This window comes from Aquila chrysaetos, chromosome 8 (genome assembly GCF_900496995.4).
Source record: "Aquila chrysaetos chrysaetos chromosome 8, bAquChr1.4, whole genome shotgun sequence".
In the NCBI taxonomy this organism is placed as follows: Eukaryota; Metazoa; Chordata; class Aves; order Accipitriformes; family Accipitridae; genus Aquila; species Aquila chrysaetos.
The window spans coordinates 5,821,961-5,844,783 of record NC_044011.1 but is presented as its reverse complement, the minus strand read 5'-3'; the positions used below and the strand labels follow the sequence as shown (position 1 = coordinate 5,844,783).

The following is a 22,823-nucleotide window of genomic DNA, read 5'->3' as shown; positions in this document are numbered from 1 at the left end:
GGCACACACTGAAGATGATTATTTGAACACGTAATTTCTCGAATGTTTTTTTAAGGACTATTTATAGCAGGGTGTGAACAGCCACCACGTAATTTGAATTGTCAGATAAAAGCCTTCACGTGTCACAAGTCAAACACCAGAAAAATGGTGAAAGGAGGGAAGACACGAGAGTATAAGGACTTGGTAGCAACAGATGCAAAGGCAGTTAGATGAAGAGAGAAGCTGTGAGGCAGGAACATCAGTAATACCTGAGTTGTGACGCTCTCGTCTCTCTGCAAAGTTCCTGGAGTGAAGCGGGGTGTCCTCACTTCCCAAAGGGCATGGCCAGGTCCCAGCCAGTTTCTGGGGTGGTCAGGAGGCTCTTTGTGGTCACAGGAGCTCAACAACCATCACCGCAAGGTGCAGCACCCAGGATGGATGATGCAGGGCTGGCCCAAGAGAAGACCAAATAAGGGCCATGAAGTCCCCCCAGCCAAGGGACCACAGGCACTCTGGCTGATCTGCCATCTCTGGAGGCATCTCAGTCTCTGGGGTTGAGATGAGGGGGGAGTAGGATGCTCTCCCACCTTGTCCTCCTGGTATAGCCGGTGCAAGGACTACCACATCTAACCTGCACCAAGGACCTCCAGCTGCCCAAAAACCAGGACTGAGCTCCCTCTTTGCAGCTCGGTACCATGCCCATGGGGATCAGCGCAACCCCAAATCCCTCATGAAACACCTCCCCATGCAGAGGGGACCACAAGCCCTGTCCTTCCCAGCACACGGCCCTCATTTCACGCCCTGCTTTCACAGCCTTCGTCCCACCATCGCAGCCCTCCCCATGGCCAGGAGATGGTACCGTTGGCCTCCTCCCTGCTTCTCCTGGGGATTGAGAGCCACAGACGTCCCTCGTGTCAACCCCATCCTGCCCAACCCTGCCTGCTGCTTTGATCGCACCTGCCCTTGACATGGGGCATCCTACCCCAAGTCAGGAGGGACCTGGTGGGACCTTTGAGATCAAAGCCTGGCCCTGTCTTGGCAGCCTGGGACCTGTCCTAACACCCATCTCCCACCGGGCTCAGTCCACACCAGGTCTCCTGCATGGGGGTCTCCACTCCTACCCTGCATCTCCAGCTGGGATCCCAATCCTGGTAATTCCCATCAGGAAAGGTCCTTGCACCCTTTTCCAGCTGTGGTTAGGAAGGTGTTGCCAGCATGAACGTGGGCGCTCTGATGGCACTCAGGATTCACCTCGCCATGCAGGCAGGATGCTCATGGGGGGATCCAGACCTTGGGGTCCTCACAGACCCCCTGACCCACGGCAGAGCCTGTCCCCGGTATGGGACAGTGCTGGGTGAAAGCCCTGGTCCTCACACGTGACCCTGGTGACATCTACCCTCCTGGGCACACCTCTGGGACTGTGTCAGGGTGGCCGTCCCTGTCCCCGCAGAGGGTCACAGTGCCTTACCTTAAAAATTAAATGCAAGCTATTTAATGAGATGCTGAAATATTTAATGAAACGAAGAGATTTCAACTGCAAAACCGAGCTTTGGAAAATCAGAACAACCCCAAATGTGGGTGACCCCAATTTTGGTGCCGCTGAGCTGCCCGCAGCTACTCTTCGACCTCCCAAGCCCCCCGAGATGATGGGGATGACGCAGCATCGTGCCAAGGGCAGCTCAGGAATCAGCGGCAGCTGCCTGCTTTGGTGGTAGCTGCCTGCTCGCGGCACGCGTCCCCTGGCTGGGATTTGGGGTTTGCGGGAGGTGGAAGAGGTTGGCAGAACAGGTCCGGCGTGTTCCCCTGGTCTCTGCGGTGCCGAGCGCCTTGTCCCGACACCTCAGCAGGTCTTGCCAAACAGGAGATGCCACGAGAACCGGACGGATGTGGTAACGCTGGCGTCTGGCCCCGCGGCTGCGCGGGGGATTCTGGACCATGGCAGATCCTGGGGGGGTCCCAGGATCCCATCTGGATCCGTCCTCCACCCATCCCTCAGCAGATCTCAAATCTTAAATTTCAGCAAATGTCGCCGAATCTCAGTAAATCTTGCCGAATCTCACCAAATCTCAGCGGAACAATGCACTTCGTGTCCTGGCAGTGGTTAGGAGTTACAGCTGTCGATGCCGATGCCGGGCAGGGAGCAGGCGGGAGTTGCGTGTTGATGGGGTGAAACCGGCTGCCGCATTCCCGCAGGATGCTCTGCCAAAGGTGGTGGGTGCTGCGGCTCCCCTGGGAGAGCCGTTGGGGAGCGTGGATGCCAATGCTGGCTCCGTCCTGCGTGCCCCTTGCCCGTGGCCCTTGGGCGAGGTGGTTCTGCTCGTCCGGCTTTATCCCGGCCCGGCGGCAAAGCGGGAGCATCCCTGGGCCGTCAGGATGCTGGCAGGGCCGTCCCCTGCCCACACCATGCCAACACTGGCACTAGGTGGGTGTCCCCACCCAGGGAGCCCCCCAGATCCAGTGTCACACACTCCAGAGGTTCCCTGCCCAAGGTGGGCTGCCCAGGGGTGCAATGAGTTTGCTCAGCCTCAGCTCTCCATCCTGTGATGGCTGAGGCAGGGAGAGAGGGGAAAGGGGCGAAAGGGAGCTCAACATCTCCTGGCTGCCCTCCTTGCTCCCATCTGCCCCTTAAAAAAAAAAAAAAAGAAAAAAAAATTAAGGTAAAATAAAATAAAATAAAATAAATAATAAAAAAATTTAAAAGTAAGTAAAATAAAAAGATAAAAAATTAAAATAAAATAAAAAATAAATAATTAATAAATTTAAAGTGAATAAAATAAAAATATAAAAAATTAAAGTAAAATAAAATAAAATAAAAAATAAAAAATTTAGAAGTAAATAAAATAAAAAGATAAAAAATTAAAATAAAATAAAAAATAAATAATAAATAAATTTAAAGTGAATAAAATAACAAAGATAAAAAATTAAAGTAAAATAAAATAAAATAAAAAATAAAAATTTAGAAGTAAATAAAATAAAAGATAAAAATTAAAATAAATAAAAAATAAATAATAAATAAATTTAAAGTGAATAAAATAACAAAGATAAAAAATTAAAGTAAAATAAAATAAAAGAAAAATCAAATAAGATAAAAATAAAGTAAAATAATAAAGAAAAATAATCAAATAAAGAAAAATAATAAAAATTGAAATAAAAAAAGGTAAATAACAGAATGAAATAGAAATTAAATAAGCCAATAAACTAAAGTAAAAATAAAAATAACAAATTAAAAAAAAAAAAAATAAATAAACCGAAAGTACATGCCAAAAATAAAAAACCCAGCTGCGATAAGCCAAGCTAAGAGGCAGTACGATCCAGCAGGAGAGCCGGGCCCAGCCCCAGGTAGCCGCAGCCCCCGGGCGGGGCGGGGGGGGCCGGCAGGTGCCGGGGCCGCCTCTCGGCTGGCGGGGCCGGGGCGCGGCGGAGCCCAGCCCGCCGGGGCGGGGGGGGGGGGGGGGGGGGGCGTTAACAGCGTAATAACGCCCCGGAGAAGTTGCAAACGCCGAAGAGCAGCAGCGGTAGAAGAGGGGAGGGGGGGGGGAGACAAAAAAAAAAAAAAATCACCCCCCACCCCACCCCGGCGCAGCCGCTCCGGCCCGCACCCCCGCCATGGGCAACGCGGCCGGGGGCATGGAGGGGGGGGCTGCGGGGCGGGAGAGCCGCGACAACCGGCTCCCGGTGCCCCCCCCCGGCCGCCGCCGCCGCCCCGCCGCCCGCCCGGCAGCCCATGCCCGCCGCCGCCGAGCTGGAGGAGCGCTTCGGCCGTGTCCTGGTGAGTCTGGGGGGGCTGGGGGGGGGACACCCCTGCTTCGGGGGGGGGCTGGAGGGGACCCCTGCTTCGGGGGGGACACCCCTGCTTCGGGGGGGGCGGCCCCGAAATCTGCCCGGGCTTTTTATGAGCATCGTTATCGTTATTATAGTTGTGCTGGGGTTTATTACCGTCGTATTGTCGTATCCTATTAGTGTGTCTAATATTTAATTTGATTTTTATGCATTATTTTCATTCTTAATAATAATTTTTCCTCTCCCGCCCCGTTACTCACGGGGATGCTCGACCCTTCCCCGGGGGGATGCCCCCCCCAGCCGGTGCCGCCTCCCCGGTGCTCTCACGGTTTGGGGAGCGGGGGGGGGAAGCCGGCCCTGAACTCTTGGGGTGACCCCGGCTCACCGGGATGCTCCGCCATGGCGGGGAGCCGGCAGGGCCCGGAGCCGGCAGCGTGCTGCAGGCAGCCGGTGCTGCGGATGGCAAAGCGCTTGGCTCACCTCCTCCTCCTCCTCCTCCCCGGTGCCTGTTGTCCCCAGGAGAAAAAAACCACCGGCATCGCTCCCGGCCTCCCCAGCTCCGGCCGTGGGGTGAGCAGCGGGCGATGCCGAAACGGCGTTCCCGTGGGATGGCAGCTCCTTGAAACACTCGGAGCTGCAGGAGATCAGCGCCTGCCCGCTCCTCTCCGTCCTTGAGCGGGGCTGGACGGACGTGACCTTCGTGCCGGGCCGGCCGCGGTCCCACCGCAGGAGCCGGCGCACTCTCCATCCCGTATCTGTGCCCTCCCCAAAAATGCTCCGTGGTGGACGGTCGGGCTGGGAGTGGGGAAAAAAATTGCTGCTTTAATCCCTTGATCCCCCCGGGCGGGAGATGGAGCACATTTGCCGACCCCGTGCTGGGAGCGGACGCGGGCAAAAGCTCCCGCGCCTGCCGGCCCGCTGGGATCTGTTTGGTGGGATCCACCATCCCAGCCCCCAGCGCTAATTATTTGGAAGCTTTTTTATCTCGTGGCATTTAATAGGAGGATTATTTGGGAGCGGGCATCGCAGCCAGAGCCGCTGCCACTTCTCTCCCACCGGCAGCATCAGTTCCAGCTCGGTGCTGCTGAGGGGGGATGATGGCGAAGGGCTTTGCAAGGTGGGGATCCGCATGGGACCCCCAAAATCCCCGAGGATGGGGCTTTGCCGTGGGACGCCCATCGCCGTGGGCGCAGAGGGCAGCGGGTGGGTGAGCTGGGTGGCAGTGCCTGTGATGGCTCCCGGGTGCCGCGGTGGCGGTGACAGGAGGGGACGGGCGGCCGGGGACCTTGGGGTGCTTCCGCTGCTGCTGCGAGGCCTCAGGAAACGGTGCTTTCCGCCTGGCTGGGTGGCGGCAGGTTGGAAATCCTAAGCCAAAAAAACGATCAGAAAAGGGGAAAACGATGCTCCAGACCCTCGTCGCCACCTGGACCCCCTCCGTCCCAAGGGAAAGCCCTTTCCCGGGAGCTGGGGGGTCCCAGGGGGCTGGGTTTGGGCCAGACGGGAACCGGGCATCTTGTGAAATCGGCTGTCCCAATCTCGCTTCCTCCTTTCACAGGTTCCCTTCCCTCTTCTGACAACCGGGGGGGGGGCAGCGGGACCCCCGAGGGGACGGGGATGGGGGTTCCCTCCACCCTTACCCACCCAAACCATGTTCCTTGACTTGGGATTCAATTTTTCCGCCTCCTGAGCTTGTGAGATCGGTGATGGAGCAGGAGGTGATGGGTTGGGAATCTCCTGGTGAGGCGTGATCTGGATCTGGCATGTTGTCACAGCTACGGCGATGCTATGAGAGCGTGTTGGTGCAAACCAGTTTTGGGCTGGATATCCCAAACTGGGAGAGCGTGTGGGGCAAAGCCTGGCAGAAAAGCCAATGGTGGAGCCCAGGGGATCCAAACTACCACCAGGAAGGGGATGGATAAACCCATCGCATGCCAAGAAATGGGGAATTTAGTTTTAATCCCCCAAAATTGGCTTCTTCCCAGCTAGGGCACCGTGGCAGATGCCGCTTTGGCAGAGCAACGGGAGGGTTGTCCCCGTACCAAGCGGTTTGGGATGTGCCGACGTGGCTTTTTGGGATGGAGCAGAGTAAAGGAGCAGCTTTGCTGCCAGGATGGGGATGCTCAGATGCTCCCACCCGGAGCAGTCGGGATTTTCCCCCCTTTGCACATCAAGAGGTAGCAATCGGGAATATATAAATGAACCTGTGAATCGAAGGTGTGGTGGAGGTGAAGCTGGGAGGGTTCGGCTGGAGCTTTCGGCTGGTGGCTGATGGGGACGGGGGCTGCTCCGGCTGGGAGGTTTTGCTGGCGAGGGCTTTGCTGCCGCTTCTCCTGGGACCTGGGGGAGAGAGCGGCAAACGTCACCGTTGCAGATGTTTGCAGATGTTTGCAGATGTGCTGTTGGCCCTGGCAGTGGGACCGGTCACCAGTGAGCCCCGGCTGCTGTGTCAGCCTCGGCTCAACTGGGAAAGAAAACTGATGCTCGGCTTTCTGCTGGATCCGGCCCCAGCTCGGCGCTGACTCGGTGGCCAGGTCCGGCTGGGTGCCACGGGGGCTGCGGTGGGGTGTCCCCACGGGGGACATGTGCCCTGGGTGGGAAGCGAAGCGGCCTGTGAACTGAGAGCTGCTGTACGTGGCTGGATCAGGCCCTGGGTGAATGAGGAGGATGTCCCGGCACAGGGAATGCCCTGGGTGACTGGATCGGGCTCTGGCTGAATCAGGAGGGCATCCTGGTGCAGGGATCCCCCCGCATTGCTGGATCAGTCGCCCCACATTGCTGGATCAGCCCCCCCCACGGTTGGATCAGGCCCTGGCTGAATCAGGAGAATGTCCCAGTGTAGGGATCCCCCCCCATATCCCTGGATCTGGCCCTGGCTGACTTAGGGGGACATCCCAGCACAGGGATCCCCCCGTGCGTGGGCACAGGGTGGGCAGGCAGGCACCTAGCGGGAATGCGGGTGCGGTGGCTGGATCAGGCTCGTCTCCTCAGCCTGTGAAAGCAGCTTCTGCTTGTTCTTAAAATAGAGCCGGGAGCAGCAGGCGGTAGTGGCCGCCCATCCCTTAACTGCTCCTCGCCACCCTTGCAGCAGGATCCGGCCATCAGCGGGGACCTGTCTGCTCCTCCACTGGCTTGTCCCTGCCTGGCATGTGGTGGGTTTGGGACCTGGCCGGATCCAGGGACTCCCTGGTGGGATGAGCTGGTCCTGGGAGCATCACCCAGCCTGGCTTGCTGCACGCTGGGGGTTAGGAGAGCCTTGGGTGGGCCAGATCCTGCTGGGTGCCTGGTGCTGAGCCCCGGGAAGAGGCAGGAGGATGGGTCCGGTGGCAGTCAGGGTCACTGCAGGGGACACCATGGGAGGGCTGGTGCTGCAAGGCTGGGCATGCCCCAAACCCCCTTGGGTGGGAGCATCGTGCTCCATGGCCAAAAGGAATGGAGCATCCCGGGAGGAGGGTGGTCCATTGGCCACCAGCCCGGGCACCTGGTGACAATAGTCCTTCCCGTGGCCAACTGGTCGGTGGAGGCCCCTAAACCGCCATCTCAGGGCCTGTCTGGCCCCTTCCCTGCAGTAGGCAGGGTTGGTACCCAATGCCCGGACCGGGATGCTCTCCTGTGCCACGTGCCATCGAGGCTTTCTGTCCCCGCTCCATGGATGCACACCCTGCACATGGCCCAGAAACGATGCTCCCTGGGTTCAGCCTGGTTTTCACTCAAGCCCATCGGTGTTTTGCAGAGCAAACACTTCCGTAAAGGATGCTTTTAATTTTTTTGTGCTGGGGTTTGATGCAGAGCCCGACTTCGCTCAGCTCTGCCTGCTCACATGCGGAACAAAAAGAAGGTGTCTGACAGCCAAAATAGCTCTGTCCCCACCCCCGGCAGCAGCCCTGGCGCTGCGGGTGCTGTGATATGAAAAGGTCTTTTCGTACCGGAAGGTGATGTAGGTGCTGCTTTGCCTCCCCCCAGTCTCAGTTTCAGGTATTGGGTTAAGCCCAGCTCAACCCCACAGCAAACCCACCCTGAGATGGGGGGGGGGGTCCCAGCCGGCCACATCCTGGCACGGGACACGGGTGGGATGGCACCGTGGGCTGCGTGGCACCACGTGTCCCAGGAGAGTTGGTGGGGGACATTTTGGTGGCACCCGTTCGGTAACGCGGTGGGCTGTGATGCTGCTGGCAGGCTGGGCGGGGGGGGGGGGGGGACGATGCAGAAGTCCCACGCTGGGGTGGGATGAGGGTGCTGAGTGCTGGCCGGAGGGTGCTGGGTGCTGGATGAGGGGAGGTGGGATGTGGCTGCTGTCCCCGTGGGGCAAGTCCCCCTGGCTGCTCCATCCTTGTCCCCCAAGGAGGAAGAGGAGGAGGAAGAGGACTAAATCCTTCCTCTGCTACCTCCGGGGTGCTCGGCTGCTGCCCTGCCCCACATCTCCCACCCGGACACACATCACCCGCCCTGCCCCACATCACCCGCCCTGCCCCACACCTCCCGCAGCACTGGTCCCCCCCCCCTCTGCAGGAAATAAGAACCGGTTTCTTCGTGCTGCTGGCTGACGTGGGGGACCACAGCGGAGCCACTTCCTGCCCCCCCCCCCCCCCCGGCACAACGTGCCCGCCCGGGCCCATGGCGGGACGCAGCCACCACCCAGTTTGTACCCAAACCGTGCCACATCCTGCCACCCGGCCCAGCCCTGCTTGCCAGGAAGGGACCGCAGGGCTCGGTGGCAGAGCCACCTCCATAGGGACATCCCCAGCATCCCCCTGCCCCGCCTGCATCCTTGCGGCGGGGAGCCCACGGGAGGGCTTGTCCCACCGGTGACGCTTGGTCCTGGTTTTTCTAGGTCCCGCGCGTGGTCCCTGGAAGAGGTGGTCCACATGGCGGGTGCCGCCATGCCCTCTCCGCTGAGGGCACCCAACAGAGTGTCCCACGGGATGGTGCCATGAGTGCTGCTGGAGTCCTGGGCGGGGTGTTTGGGTGCGTGGTCCCTCTCGGCACAGCCCTGTCCCTTGGTCTGGCCCTCCTGGAGGGTCTCATCCACCCCAAGGATGGCAGCTTGGGGACCATGAGGACGGGGCTGCCCAGCAAAGGGGACATCCAGGTGTTGCTGCCACCTTGCCCATCCCGGGATCCGGCAGCTCCGGTGCGGCCCCAATGGCTTCGCAACGAGGCTATTTCTTTTTTACCCTCCCCACCCAGCTCTCTGTGCGAGCTGTCCCCTGGCTAAATCCAGCCGAGTGCTGGCTCCTCTCTGCCCACGTCTCTTGCGAAAGCAGCTCGACAGGTCCTCGGTGGAGGCGGGCGGTGAGGTTTCTGCTCCTGCTCACCACCGTGGCACCTCTCCTCTTGGACCTGCTGCTCTGTGGGCAACCAAACCCCTTTCCCCAAGGACGTGGGTGTCCCAGGAGTGCATGCTCCCCACATGCCCATCCTTAACGTCAGGGGACTCTAAAACTGGAGGGTAAGGGTGACTTGGGGCTGTCCATCACCTCCACGTGCCATCGTGCCAGCTTGCCTGGGCTCTCCAGGCCAGCAGCAGTCTCAGTTCCTGCTTTTCCCTGGGGGCCAGATCACCAAGAAATGGGTCTTTTGGGAAAATAAATTGCCGTGAGCCGAGCTGAGCACCCAGCATGGCCCAGGCCATGGTGGGTGCCCCATTAAAGGCTCTGCCGGTCACCCCACGGTGTCCCTCAGGGACCCGCTGTCTCCCCGAGCACCCCAGAGGCAGGAGCTGCACCCGGGGCGTCCCAGAGCTCCCAGCCATAGCATGGAGCAGTTTCGGCAGCCGCCTTGTGCCGTTCAGAGAGCGGAAACCACGTCACGTCCTGCCGGGGTGGCCCCGGGGGGGGGGGCGGCGGGGGCCAGGGTTGTGCAACGGTGGCACGGAGGGACATGGTGACACACCAGTCCCTGCACTGACATCATGTCTCTAAAGAAACACTGATTTCACCAGCCAGGCTTGTCACGCACCCACGGCGGGGGCACTCGGAGGTGACCGTCACGCTCAAGCAGGGCCCGGACTCCTGGGTTCCTCAGCTGTGTCACCAGGTTGTGTCCCCGTCCCTCACCGCAAGTGCCTCTGCTGGGACTGGGCTGGCTGAGGCCGGGAGCATCACACACATGTGACATGGATGGACGGGTCCAATTTTTCCTCCTGTCCCCTGTTAACACCCCCTGCCCTCCACCTTGGGGACCCCCAGGTGGGGGCATTGCTGATGGGTCCATGGCTGGGGGGATGCTAACAACCTGGAGATGGTGGTGTCCCCATCCTCCCACCGATGTCCCCATCATCCCACCACTGAGCAAGGACACCCAGTGCTGGGCGAGCTGGGGTGCTACAGCCCTGGGGGGTGTTTTTGGCGGTGACCCCCAACCCTGACACCTATCACCCCGCAGAACTCCATGAACCTGCCCCCAGACAAGATGAAGCTGCTCAACCAGTATGACAACGAGAAGAAGTGGGAGCTCATCTGCGACCAGGTGAGGTCCGGGTGTCGCGGCATCCCCAGTGCCGTCCCTGTCCCCAAGCACCGCTCGCAACGTGGGCAGCAACTCGGCATATGCCGAACGCCAACATCCATCTCTGTTAGAGAGACAGCGTGTCGTTAACCTGATTAAACATTGATGCGCGACCATCTGCAGCGCGGGGGGGGGGGGGCGGGACGGGGACATGGTGGCTGCCACGTCCCCGTGCTGCGGGCGGGTGGCCTGGTTTCAGCCTCTCTCCGGGGCTCGTAGGAACGTTTCCAGGTGAAAAACCCACCGTCAGCCTACATCCAGAAACTGAAGAGCTACTTGGACACGGGTGGTGTAAGCAGGAAGGTGAGGGCTCCCCCTTGCACCCCTCGTCCCCATCCCTGGTCGGGCGCAGGGACGGTGCCAACGGCTCTCCCTGTCCCCCAGTTCAAGAGGCGAGTGCAGGAGTCGACGCAGGTGCTCCGGGAACTGGAGATTTCCTTGAGGACCAACTACATCGGGTAAGGAAGAGGGACCTGGGGGGTGTCCTCGTTGTCACCTGGCTGCTGCTGCTGCCCCCGGCATTGCTGGGGCAGGGACTGGTGTGCTGGTGGCTCCTGGCTGTGGGGGTGACAGCAGGATGTGGAGGCTGGTGGCTTCATCCTGCCCCTCTGGGGTGGCTCTGATGGAAGGACGGGGGTCCTGAAGCAGCCGGCTGTGCCATGGTTGCTGTAGGACCCCATTTTGGCTCTGCCAGGTGGGTGCCACCATGGTACCTCCTGGGTGCCAGGATGGAGCCTGGTCCCCACCCTGGGTACCCCGGCCCCTTGTGGTGCGGTGGGTGCTGAGCCGTGGGTGCCCATGGTCCTGCCACCCACGGCTGGGCTGTCCTGTTGCGGTGGCAGCGGAGCCCTTGGGCTGTGTCCCTTGGGGCACCAGGAGGTGGGGTCAGCATGGCACCCACCTGCCTTGGAAAGGTGCCACCTCATGGTGCCACCTCATGTCCCCAGCGTGTCCCACCCTTGCTGGGGACCTCTGGCCAGCGGGTGGCTCTGCTGGGGCATCTGGGGGGGGAGAAGGGAGGATGAGGAGGGCTGGCGGAGCCCACTAACCCCCTGCACCCCACAGCTGGGTCCAGGAGTTCCTCAACGAGGAGAACAAAGGGCTGGACGTGCTGCTGGAGTATCTCGCCTTCGCCCAGTGCTCCGTCGCGTACGTCCCCACCGGGTCCCCCTTCCCCAAGGCTGGGATCAGCCTTCCCTGGGACTCAGGGGGGCTGCGGGGGGTCCCTGGGGATGCTGTCCCCCATCATGGGAGTGATGGAGCTAAGAATGCTCCATGGCTGGGGTTGAACACAGCATCCCCGACACCCCCAGCCCTGGGGACCCCAGCGGGCTGTTTGCCCGTATCAGGGTGCCACGTCTCACCCGTCCCTGTGTCCCCATGGGTCACCAGGTATGACATGGAGAGCGCCGAGAACGGCAGCCCAGGCTCCGACAAGGGCAAGGGCCTGGAGCGGTCGCTGGAGGACCTGAGCAAAAGCTGCTCCTCGTCCCCCACCCAGGGTTCTTCCAAAGTGCGGCACCTCACCGTCAGGTAATGCGTGGTCCCGTCCCCGGCTGTCCCCCTCCCCGTCCCCGTGCCGCGTCCTCCCCCTGCTCTCCGCCTCGCTGCACCCCCGGCCGCGTCGTGCTCGGAGAGGGACTCGGCAGGGAGACGCAGGCCTGGTCCTAAAAATGGGTCCCCATCGCTGGTTTGGGGGGGACAAAGCCATGTCCCCCTGTGTGTGCAAGGGATAAAGCCTGCCGGGATCTGGGCTGGATCCGTGCCCCCAGCCCGGCACCGCGACCGTTGTGGGATGCTCTGGGTAAAACCCAAGAATAAGCAAAAATTGGAAGTGCTTGAGATTTTGGGCGAGCAAATCACACCCACCCACCGCCCCCCCCCCCCGGTTTAAAACTGGGGTGGAGAAACGGGCCTGCGCCCCCCCCCCAGCCGGTCCCTGTGGCCGGTGGCTCTCGCTTGGTGCCGCTCGCCCCCGCAGCCCCCTTCTAACCCCGCTCTTCTCTTGCACGCTGCCGGGGGGACGCGCTGACGGTAGGTGACGGGCCCGGGGCGCTGGCGTGATGGGGACGCCCCGGCGGGACCCTGCTGCTGGTCACCGGCATTGGGGACCGTGCCTGTGGGGCATCCCCGGTGGGCAGGGGGGGGTCCCAGGGACACCCCGCCGCGGTCACCCCGGGAGCCTTAACGTGGCACCCTGGGGACCGCGGGGGTCCCTCCCCGCCTGCCAGCAGCTCCGGAGGAGCCGGGGTGTCCCCCCCCAGCCCCAGGGATAGGTCAGGAGTGACGTGGCACCCGCAGGGGGTCCCAGCCCTTGTCCCCCACCCGTGTCCCCAAGCCTGGGTGTCCCAGGGGCAACGCGGGAGCCCCGTTTCTCCCTCCTGTCCTGCAGGCTCTAACGCTCCTCCAGCTGCTGCCTCTCGAACCAGCACATCCACACCCTCCTCCGCCACGTTCACCCCAGCGTCCCCTGCGGCGCCCCGGGCAGCGATGGGGACAGTAGCCCCAGGTCACCCGGCAGCTCCTACCCACCCCGGTGAGCCTCCGAGACCACCCATGCACATGAGGGACACCCGACCTCCATCCAACCCCCGCCATCACCCCACCACCCCGAGGGCTTGTAGACGGGGATGGACGTGGGGGTCTCTCCTACGGGGTCGCAAATGCCCGGGTCCCCTGGTGTCATCCCCTGCCCCCTGCTGCCACCCACCTGTGCGCTGCCCCCTCCCCGCTTGCGCTGTGCCCCCCGGCCGCCCCGCCGGCCCCTGCTCAGCCGCCCTCTCGCCCGCCCAGGCTGAACCCCTCGCACAGCAGGAAGGCGCTGAGGAACTCCCGCCTCGTCAGCCAGAAGGATGACGTCCACGTCTGCATCATGTGTCTCCGCGCCATCATGAACTACCAGGTGGGAGAGGGCGGCGTCCTCGGGGACCCACCTGGGGCTCCCCAAAAGTCTCCAGCCCCTGCGGCGCCATTTTCGGGGTCAGGGTTTGGGGTGGGACCCGTTCGCCATCCCCTTACTCCGAGATGTTCTCATTCAACCTCATGTCTGGTGGGGATGTGGCATAGGGATGTCCCAAGGTCCCGGAGCATCCCTGGGGTGGGGACAGGAGGATGCATGACCCCATTAATGTTCCTTTTCCCCCCAAAGTCTGGCTTCAGCCTGGTGATGAACCACCCAGCCTGCGTCAATGAGATCACCCTGAGCCTCAACAACAAGAATGCCAGGTAGGACCTGTCCCCTGTCCCCTGTCCTCTCGCTCGCCCCGTGGCCCTGACCCCCTCACGCCCCATGTCTCCGCAGGACCAAGGCACTGGTGCTGGAGCTGCTGGCCGCTGTCTGCCTGGTCCGAGGTGGCCATGACATCATCCTGGCCGCCTTCGACAACTTCAAGGAGGTAAGTCCCCAGCAGGGACGCACAGTCCCCACATTGACACCCGTGCTCTGGCTGGGTTCGTGCCTCAGTTTCCCTATATGTGGCAGAGCCCTGCATCATCATGGGGTCCTCCATCCTGAAAATGCCCATCCCGTGACTTGCCTGGGGATGCTCCGGCTGTTGGGCTTGATGTCCCCATGCCAGCATGTGTCCCCAGGGCCACGTCCCAGCCAGACTGGGAGCCGGGCAGGACACATCAGGGTTGGGATGGCATCACGGGTGGGTGCCTCCTGCCCTGCCACCCCCCCTGGCCATGTCCCCCCTGGCCCTCAGCCCCCTGCTCCCACCCCAGGTCTGCGGGGAGAAGAACCGCTTCGAGAAGCTGATGGAGTATTTCCGAAATGAGGACACCAACATCGACTTCATGGTGAGTGGCTGGCTGGGCTGGTGCTCTGCTGTCCCCAGGGCACTGTGTCCCCATGGGTGGCCAAGCCACCATGCTGTCCTGGGGGTGCCATGTGCCAAGGGCTGCCCAGCTGTCGTGCTGTCCCCAGGGCATTGTGTCCCCAAGAGCTTCTGAGCCACAGAGCTGTCCCCAGGGCATCATGTCCCCAAGGGCTGCTGAGCCGCTGGTCCTTCCCCAGGTCCCTAGGACTGTGAAACCACCATGAATTCCCCAGGGGCACCATGTCCCCAAGGGCCACCAGGCCACCGTGCCATGCCGGTGACCACACTGAGCCTATGCCCGTCCCGCAGGTGGCCTGCATGCAGTTCATCAACATCGTGGTGCACTCGGTGGAGAACATGAACTTCCGTGTCTTCCTGCAGTACGAGTTCACCCACCTGGGGCTGGACCAGTACCTGGAGGTGGGTGATACTGCACCGCCCCGGTGCTAGAGATGGGTGGGTGCTGGGGGGGGGTACCACCGACCGTGACGGTGCCACCGGCTTTCCCATGGCAGAGCCTCCGTCTCACCGAGAGCGACAAGCTGCAAGTGCAGATCCAAGCCTACCTGGACAACGTCTTTGACGTGGGGGCCATGCTGGAAGACTCGGAGACCAAGACGGCCGTGCTGGAGCACATGGAGGAGCTGCAGGAGCACGTCAGCCAGGTGGGACGTGGGCGCGTGGGCAGGAGCTGCTGACGCAAGCCCTGAGGGAGGGCCGGGGATGGGGCTGAGCGACGTCGCCTCGTCCTCCGCAGTTGACAGAGAAGCTGCAGGATGCGGAGAACGACTCCATGGCCAAGATAGCGGAGCTGGAGAAGCAGCTGAGCCAGGCGCGGCGGGAGCTGGAGGCTCTGCGGGTGAGCACCCGTGGGTGCTACGATACTGGAGAAAGGGATGGGTGCCTGGGGGACCGGGGTTTAAGGGGTGCGGTGGGACACCAGCGATGTGCCGGGGCTTGTCACCACTGCAGGAGCAGCTGAGCCCGCCGCGGCCACCCAGCCCGCCGGCCCCGCAGCCCCAGGAGTGCTACCGGCTGGCGCTGGAGCGGCGGCTGGCGGAGCTGGAGGAGAAGGGGTTGGTGCAGATCCTGCGTGGGCCCGACGGAGACGTTGCCATCGAAATCGTCCCCGTCGTCATAGAAACCCCGGCAGCCCCCGTGGTTACCGGAGAGGCCACCGCCACCAGCACCGCCACCGGCACAGGTACCGTGGGTGCAGGGGGATGGCAGCAGCCCGTGATGTCCCCTTCCCAGTGGGGACACCCGGCACACAGGCGGGGTGGCAGCGTGTCTGGGTGCAGGGGGATGGCAGCAGCCCGTGATGTCCCCTTCCCAGTGGGGACACCCGGCACACAGGCGGGGTGGCAGCGTGTCTCTGGGCAGAGAAACTGAGGAAGGGGCGCGGGGATGTGCCCAGGGACGCAGAGTCACTCGGTGGCAGAGGGAACGTGGCGGTGGCGCCGGGCCCTGCCGTGCCACCGTCTCACCCACGTCTTCTTTCTGTTGCAGATGCTCCAGCTCCAGCTCCAGCCCCATCTCCCCCCCCCAGCACCCGATGCCCCCCCACCTCCTCCCCCTCCACCCCCTCCACCGCTGCCGGGGGCTGAGCCCGGCCCCCCGCCGCCCCCCGCACCCCCACTGCCTGCAAGCACTGGCCCCCCCCCAGCCCCTCCACTCCCGGGCGCCCAAGTGCCACCCCCCACCCCCGCCACCCCCGGGGGGGCTGGAGGGCCCTGTCCCCCCCCCTCCACCACCCCCACCCCTCGGTGGGGAGCTCCCAGCCGGGCCAGGTGCCCCCCCCCGCTGCTGGCAGTTCAGGTGAGTGTGGCTCAGGGATGGTGGGGACATCCCCCAGGTGAGGGCTGGGGGAACCCCGGGGTGGGTTTGGGACCCCCCCACCCCGTGACGTGTCCCCCCTTCCCCGTCACCCCGCAGTGAAGGTGAAGAAGCCGATCCAGACCAAGTTTCGCATGCCCGTTTTCAACTGGGTGGCACTGAAGCCGAGCCAGATCGATGGCACCGTCTTCACCGAGCTCAATGACGAGAAGGTGCTGCAGGTGAGGACACAGGGGGAGTCCGGGGGGGGTCCAGGTGCAGGGTGCTTGGCTGGGCCGGTGCCCCAGTCCATGCTGCACCCAGGCTGAGGTTGCCCCCGTGCCCACCTTGCACCCATCTGTAGTGTCATGTGGCTGCTGGAGGAGCTGGAGTTTGGAGCAGCTCCTTGGCGCCATGGAGAGGGACAACATGGGATCTGCCATCCTTTTCCTGTCACCCCGTCCTTGTCCCCTTGCTCCATCCTCATCCTCACATCCTGGCCATGTCTTCTTCCTCATCTTCACCCTCTGGTCTCCTCAGCCCCTCCTTACCCCCTCCCTGTCCCCTTGTCCTGTCCCTGTCCTTGTCCCCTTGCTCCATTCTCATCCCTTCCACTTGACCTCATCCCCTTGCTCCACTTTCATCCTCTCACTCCTCTTCCCCTTGTCCCGGTCCTCTGGCCCCGTCCTCGTCCCAGATGTCCTGCATCACCTCCCCGCCGTGCCCTCAGCCCTGTCTCCCTGCAGGAGCTGGACATGAGTGACTTTGAGGAGCAGTTCAAGACCAAAGCGCAGGGCCCCGGCTTGGACATCAGTGCCCTCAAGACGAAGGCCACGCAGAAGGCTCCCAGCAAGGTCACCCTCATGGAGTCCAACCGTGCCAAGAACCTGGCCATCACCCTCCGCAAGGGCGGCTGCAGCATGCAGGACATCTGCACAGCCATCGAGACGTGAGTGTCCCCTCCTTGATGGGAGAAGGTCAGGAGAAGGTCGGGTGCAAGCCCAGCTACATCGAGGGGTCGGGATGGTGTGGTGTCTGCTGGGGCTGGAGGAATCATGGCACCAGCTGTGGGGATGGAGGGATGCAGGGACCGGATACGGAGAGATGGAGGGATGCGGGGACCAGCTGTGGGGATGAAGGGAAGATGGGAATCAGCCATGGGTGACAGGGGCGATGGAGGGACCTGCTGCAGGGTCTGACTGCGCTGGGGGTTTCCCACCACCTGCAGGTATGACCAGCAAGCTCTGAGCCTCGACTTTCTGGAGCTGCTGCTGCGCTTCCTGCCCACCGAGTACGAGCGGACGCTCATCGGGAAGTTCGAGCGGGAGCAGCAGCCGCCGGAGGAGCTCTCAGACGAGGACCAGTTCATGATCCGCTTCAGCAAGATCCCGCGCCTGGCCGAGCGCATGAACGTCATGATCTTCCTGGGCAACTTCAATGACACGGCCCAGCTGCTCATGCCGGTGGGTGTTGGGGGTGGGGGGACGTGGGGTGGCTACGGGTGGGGGGGGCTGCAAGAGGGTGGCATCCTGCGGCGAGACTCACACGCTTCTCCTCCCACCCGCAGCAACTCAACGCCATCATCGCCGCCTCCATGTCCCTCAAGTCCTCCAGCAAACTGCGCAACATCCTCGAGGTGAGGAGTTTGGGGTGTGGTGGCCCTGACGGGGGGACGGGTGCGCGCAGGGTGCTGCCAGGGTGCGTGTAGGCACCGTGCCCGCCCCGGGATGCCCCATCCGTGCCGGATCGTGTCCCCAAGCCGTTGTGTCTCTGCAGATTGTCCTGGCCTTTGGGAACTACATGAACAGCAGCAAGCGCGGAGCAGCCTACGGCTTTCGGCTGCAGAGCCTGGACGCGGTAGGGTCGGCGCGGGGCTGCCCGGTGTGCTGGTGCACAGGGGCACTGTCACTGCCTGGGGACCAGCTTCGGGGATGGAGGGACACAGGGACCGGCTGTAGAGAAGGAGGGACATGGGAACCTGCTGTGGGGATGGAAGGATGCAAGGATCAGCTATAGGGGTGGAGGAACACGGGATTCAGCTGTGGGGAAGAAGGGATGCAGGCACCATCTATAGGGTTTGGAGAGGCATGGGGAGGAGCTATAGGGCTGCAGGGGCCAGCCATGGGGATGGAGGGACACAGGACTCAGCTGTGGGAATGGAGGGATGAAGAGACCATCTATAAGGTTGGAGAGGCATGGGGAGGAGCTAAAGGGATGGACGTACACAAGAACTAGCTGTGGGGTCGGAAGGATGCAGAGACCAGGTACGGAGAGATGGAGGGATGCAGAACCAGCCACGGGCAGAGAGCCACCAGAGCCTGCCCTGAGCAGGGGTGAGGTGGGATGCGGGCTGGGGCTGATGCTGCTCTCTCCCAGCTCCTGGAGATGAAGTCGACGGACCGCAAGCAAACGCTGCTGCATTACCTGGTGCGGGTGATCACGGAGAAGTACCCCGAGCTGACCGGCTTCCACACTGAGCTGCACTTCCTCGACAAGGCGGGCACAGGTAGCACCCATGGGCACCGGACTAGGGGTGTCACAGCAGGGTGCAGCCCCAGTGCGGGGGCTCTCCAAGCCTGCCCTGATGCTGGTGCTCCTCGCCCTTCCCGCAGTCTCCCTGGACAGCGTGCTGCAGGACGTGCGGAGCCTGCAGCAGGGGATGGAGCTGACCCGCAAGGAGTTCATGCGGCAGGATGACAGCCCTGTGCTCAAGGACTTCCTCAAGGTCAACTCGGAGGTGATGGAGAAGCTGCAGGCTGACAGCAAAACCGCCAAGGTGGGTGCTGGGGGTAGTGTGGGGTCATGGAGCAGGATTGGTCCCCCCCATTCCTGCACGGGGACACCCTGAGGTGCCCTCTGCTCACACCTCTGCCCCATGGGAGAGGCTCCTGGTTGGGATGTAGCTCCAGTGGGAGAACTGGGGGGGATATGGAGGACGATGCCGAGGTGGGAGAGGCTGGAAGGAGGCAGTGGGCAATGGAGCGGTGCTGCCTGGCCCCAGCCCCCTGGATCGGGATGTCTCTGCCTGCAGGAGGCATACGAGTCAGCTGTGGAGTACTTCGGGGAGAACCCCAAGACCAGTCCCCCCACCACCTTCTTCCCCATGTTCATGCGCTTCATCAGAGCCTACAAGGTAGGAGGGGATGGGGGGTGCTCTGTTTCTGGGGGCTGAGAGGGGATTTGGGGTTGGGGGGGGTCTGACCCCACCTTGGAGTAATCAGCAAAAGCCACACGCAAGAGTGGCGGCTTGCGGGGCAGGGAGACCCTGGGGCTCGGTGCCGCCCTTTGGGGCGTTCGGAGATGCTGGAGCTGGGTTGGGGTGAGCTGGGGGCTGCTGAGGAGAGGAAGGGGGGGGGCTGCAGTCCCACAGGAGGACCCCCCTGGCTCAGCACATCCTCCCTGCACTTCTCCCAAGAAAGCAGAGCAGGACATCGAACTGTGGAAGAAACAAGAGGCCGCAGCCAAAGAGGCAGAATCTGGCTCCCCTGGCAGCGAGGACCAGCCTGAGGTGAAGGTGACCCACATGCCTCTGTCCTGGTGGGGCAGCTCTGCTCCAGCCCCGAGAGGGCTGTGTGGTGGGGAAGGGCAAAACAGGTCCTGGTGAGGGAGAGCTGGGTGGGGGGTGAAGATGGGGGCACCCCATCTCCTTTGGGGGTGCGGCAGAAGGTCATGCCATTCACCCCGTGCTGTCCCCAACCACAGTTGCCCATCCAGAAAGTGAGGCGGCAGCAGATGGACATGATCGCTGAGCTGAAGAAGAAGCAGATGGTGAAGGAGCCACTCATCTACGAAGGAAAAGACGGGGCCATCGAGGACATTATTTCAGGTGAGAGATCATTTCAGGTGAGCGGCCGGGCATCCCCCCCAGGCTCTGTGCCACCGGGGAGACCCTCGGTGACGGGGGCCTGCGGGGGCTGTCAGCCTGGAGCTGGAGGGCCACCAAGTCCCATCGTGGGGACCAAACCCACCTGTAGCACCTTCCCATCCTATGCAGCAAAGGTACTGAGTGCTCTCTGCCCTGTCTCATATCTCTTCCTCCTCTTCTGCTTCTTCCTCCTCTCTCCTCCTCCTCGCTGTCTCTCTGGATTGCTCTGCTCAGCTCTGAAAACTGTTCCTTTCACGGCCCGGACGGGCAAGCGCTCGTCCCGGCTCTTCTGCGATGTGAGCTTCAATGAGGAGAGTCCTCTGTAGGTAACGTGGGGGCAGCCGGGCTCGGGGTGAGGGCAGAGTGCAGGCAGGGGCTGCCAGACTTTGCCACCCTCCTGGGTTTCTCGGCCCATCGTCGCCTCTGGCTGCGTGGCACATCGGCCGGACTCTGCCCCATGCTGAAAGCCAACCCTAGGGGCACCACGGCATCAGCCCCAGTCCCACGGTACGGTGCTGGGCACCGAAAGAGCCGGGGGACGGGGACCCATAGGCTGGTTGTTCGTAGCTGCTGCTCCTCCTGTCTCTGCGTGCAGCAGGTCGGGCTTCTCCTGAGCATCCTTGTACCCAAACGGGGTGACTCCTGGGCGGTGGTGGGTGACTGGGTCCCAGCCTTCGCCGGGGTGGGCAGGCGTAGCTCAGCCAGCCTCTGCGCTTTCTCCCGGTGCAGATCTGCGGAACAACCCTTACCGGCGCGCAGACAAGGGCCGCGGCAGCGCCAAGAAACGGGCTGCGGGGCAGAGCCTGCAGGCGACGCCGGACATCTCGCTGTGACCGGCGCCGTCCCTGCAGCTGCCAGGACCGGGACAGGACCATCCTCCCGATGCAGATGGGATCGCAGGACGTCAACCCGTTGGCCCGGGATGACACGGGGCAGAGGGACAGCGCCCGCTCCTAGCTGCTCCAGCCGCTTAGCGTGCCAGCTCCCACCCTGCATGCCCTTGGGTCTGGCGCAGGGATTCCCCGGTGCTTGCTTAGCAATGCCTTTGAGCTCCTCTCCTCCAGGCTGGCAGGGCTGGGAGACTCTCCTGGGGATGGGCAGGGAGGGGGGGAGCACAGAAAGGGCCCCAACTTGTCCTGGAAGGAAAAGAGGAGCTGCCCCATCCCTACCCCAGAGCTACTCCATCGCACACCCATCTCAGGGTCAGCCCTGCGCACTGGTGTGCCCCACTCTTCAGCTTGCTGGTGCCTTTGATTTCCCGCTGCAGGAGGGGAGGAGGGTTGTAAGCCAGGGACGCAGCAGCCCCTGCACATCCCCCCTACCTCCCCCAGCCCTTTGAGACCTGTGTTCTCCTCCGCTGCAGAGCCGAGCAGGCATGGGCTGCGCCTCCTCTCCAGCGAGGAGCCTGCTGCAAAGATCCCACCCTGGGCACTTCCCATACCCCAGGAGCTGGCAGGGGTGCTATTTTACAGTGATTTTATATGTCTTCCTTAAAATTTCTCTGTGCTACGGGAGCAGGGACTGGAGCACCTATATCGAGGGTCTCACCAGGATCCTAAGGCTGCGATGAGTCTGTTCCTCACCGCAGGGGAGGCTCTGTAGCTACGACCATCAGCAGCAGGGTCAAGGATTTACTATCCTCAAGTCTCTGCGAGGTGGTACCTAGCTCTGCCGTCCCGCATCCCTGGCATTCACCTCTGCTGTTGGGGCTGGAGCCTCTCGGAGGTAACAGTGACCATCAGCCCTCGGGGAGCACGAGGCTGCTCCCCATTAGGCAGCAGTTGCAGGATGCGACATGCAGCAGGTGCTGGGCAGCCTCCAGCCCCTGCAGCAAACACCACGATCCCAGAATGCTGCAGGGTCACAGCTGAAATCACGCAGGAGAGAGGCCAGAGAGCTGCACAAGCCTCCAGATAACGGCACTGGACTTGATTCCTCCCCTGCCCTGCTGCTGATCAGTAAAGCCAAACCATGCACTATCGCAATTAACCTCTTAATGCATTTACTTCGTTAAATGGCCCCTGCTTGCCCTGCTGCGAGGATGCGTGGCTGCCGTGTACATTCTCGCTAGTCCCAGCTTTTAGACCAGGGTAAGTCCTCGCTGTAAGCCAGAGCAGCGACTGCTTCCTGCTGTAATTAAGATGCTAAGCGCCAACCGGCTCAGTATCACACACAAGCTCAAAGGGGAGGGAAGGGAAATGAATGCGTAACTTATAAATGCCTTTAAGCCAGAAATGTAAAACATTAACTGCTAATTTGTATACATTATTTTTATATACTGAAGGCCTGTTTAATCTAAAGCAGAACTAGTAATAAAATGACTCTAAGGATAAAGCACTTGTCTGTGAGAAGAGGTGAAGCTCTGCATGGAGGGGTGATGCTGCGGCGGATGGATGGAGGGAGGGAGGGATGGATGCACGAGCTGCTGCTTGTTGCTTTGCTAACAATGCGTGACCTCCTGCGTAAGGAACAGCTGCCAGGAGTGGTGACCACGCTCCTTTGAGCATTTTTAAGTGGAAGACGTATTTCTGACTTGCCCATCACTGCAGCTGGGCGTAGGGTAACTTTAAGGCTCTGCTCAGCCCTGCAGCTCCTTCCAGGACTGGCAGCCTCCAGGCAGGTGTAATCTAATGGGTGAAAACATGAGCAATAAGAGTGCTACAGGACAATAGAAGGGAAAAGCCAGGACTTGTGGCTCTTCCAAGGGGCAGTCCCGCTTCTTAGTACACAAGAGTCCCCAAGGAGAAGGCTACCAGACCCCAGGCACCTGCACAGACACGTACCTATCTCTGCTGAGCTACCTGGGCGAGGAGGTCACAGCTTCTGCTGTCCACAGCATGGAGGAGCAGATGGCTTGGGGAGAGGCTAGCTCCAGGCCAAAGGTCCAGGGCAAAGGCCCAACGCAAGCTATTTTACACAGCTGCTCAGTTGGGCTGTCCTCAGAGACAAGAGGTGGTTTAGCGATTCCCTAAGCTGCTCTGTATCTTTACAGGGAAGTCTAGCGACAAAACACCCACCTTTTTTTGTGGACCACTGATTTGACTTCTGTGTTCACAGCA

The 22,823-nt window shown here is 61.6% G+C and overlaps 1 protein-coding gene across 1 annotated transcript; it reads left to right on the top strand.

Moving 5' to 3' along the window:
• Nucleotides 1-3,497: 3,497 nt before the first annotated feature.
• On the top strand, nucleotides 3,498-22,098 carry FMNL1 (formin like 1). The gene is given in 31 exon segments (XM_041125167.1): nucleotides 3,498-3,648; nucleotides 3,650-3,748; nucleotides 10,141-10,224; nucleotides 10,483-10,566; nucleotides 10,648-10,721; nucleotides 11,329-11,412; nucleotides 11,656-11,796; nucleotides 12,674-12,799; nucleotides 13,057-13,165; nucleotides 13,412-13,488; nucleotides 13,565-13,658; nucleotides 13,990-14,064; nucleotides 14,394-14,504; nucleotides 14,600-14,749; nucleotides 14,842-14,943; nucleotides 15,057-15,288; nucleotides 15,528-15,621; nucleotides 15,623-15,779; nucleotides 15,781-15,879; nucleotides 15,881-15,902; nucleotides 16,020-16,141; nucleotides 16,646-16,848; nucleotides 17,128-17,362; nucleotides 17,467-17,535; nucleotides 17,676-17,756; nucleotides 18,276-18,405; nucleotides 18,512-18,675; nucleotides 18,931-19,032; nucleotides 19,315-19,413; nucleotides 19,602-19,725; nucleotides 20,494-22,098. Coding segments are annotated over 31 exon segments (3,510 nt in total). The 5' UTR covers nucleotides 3,498-3,585; the 3' UTR covers nucleotides 20,598-22,098.
• The last annotated feature ends 725 nt before the right edge of the window (nucleotides 22,099-22,823 follow it).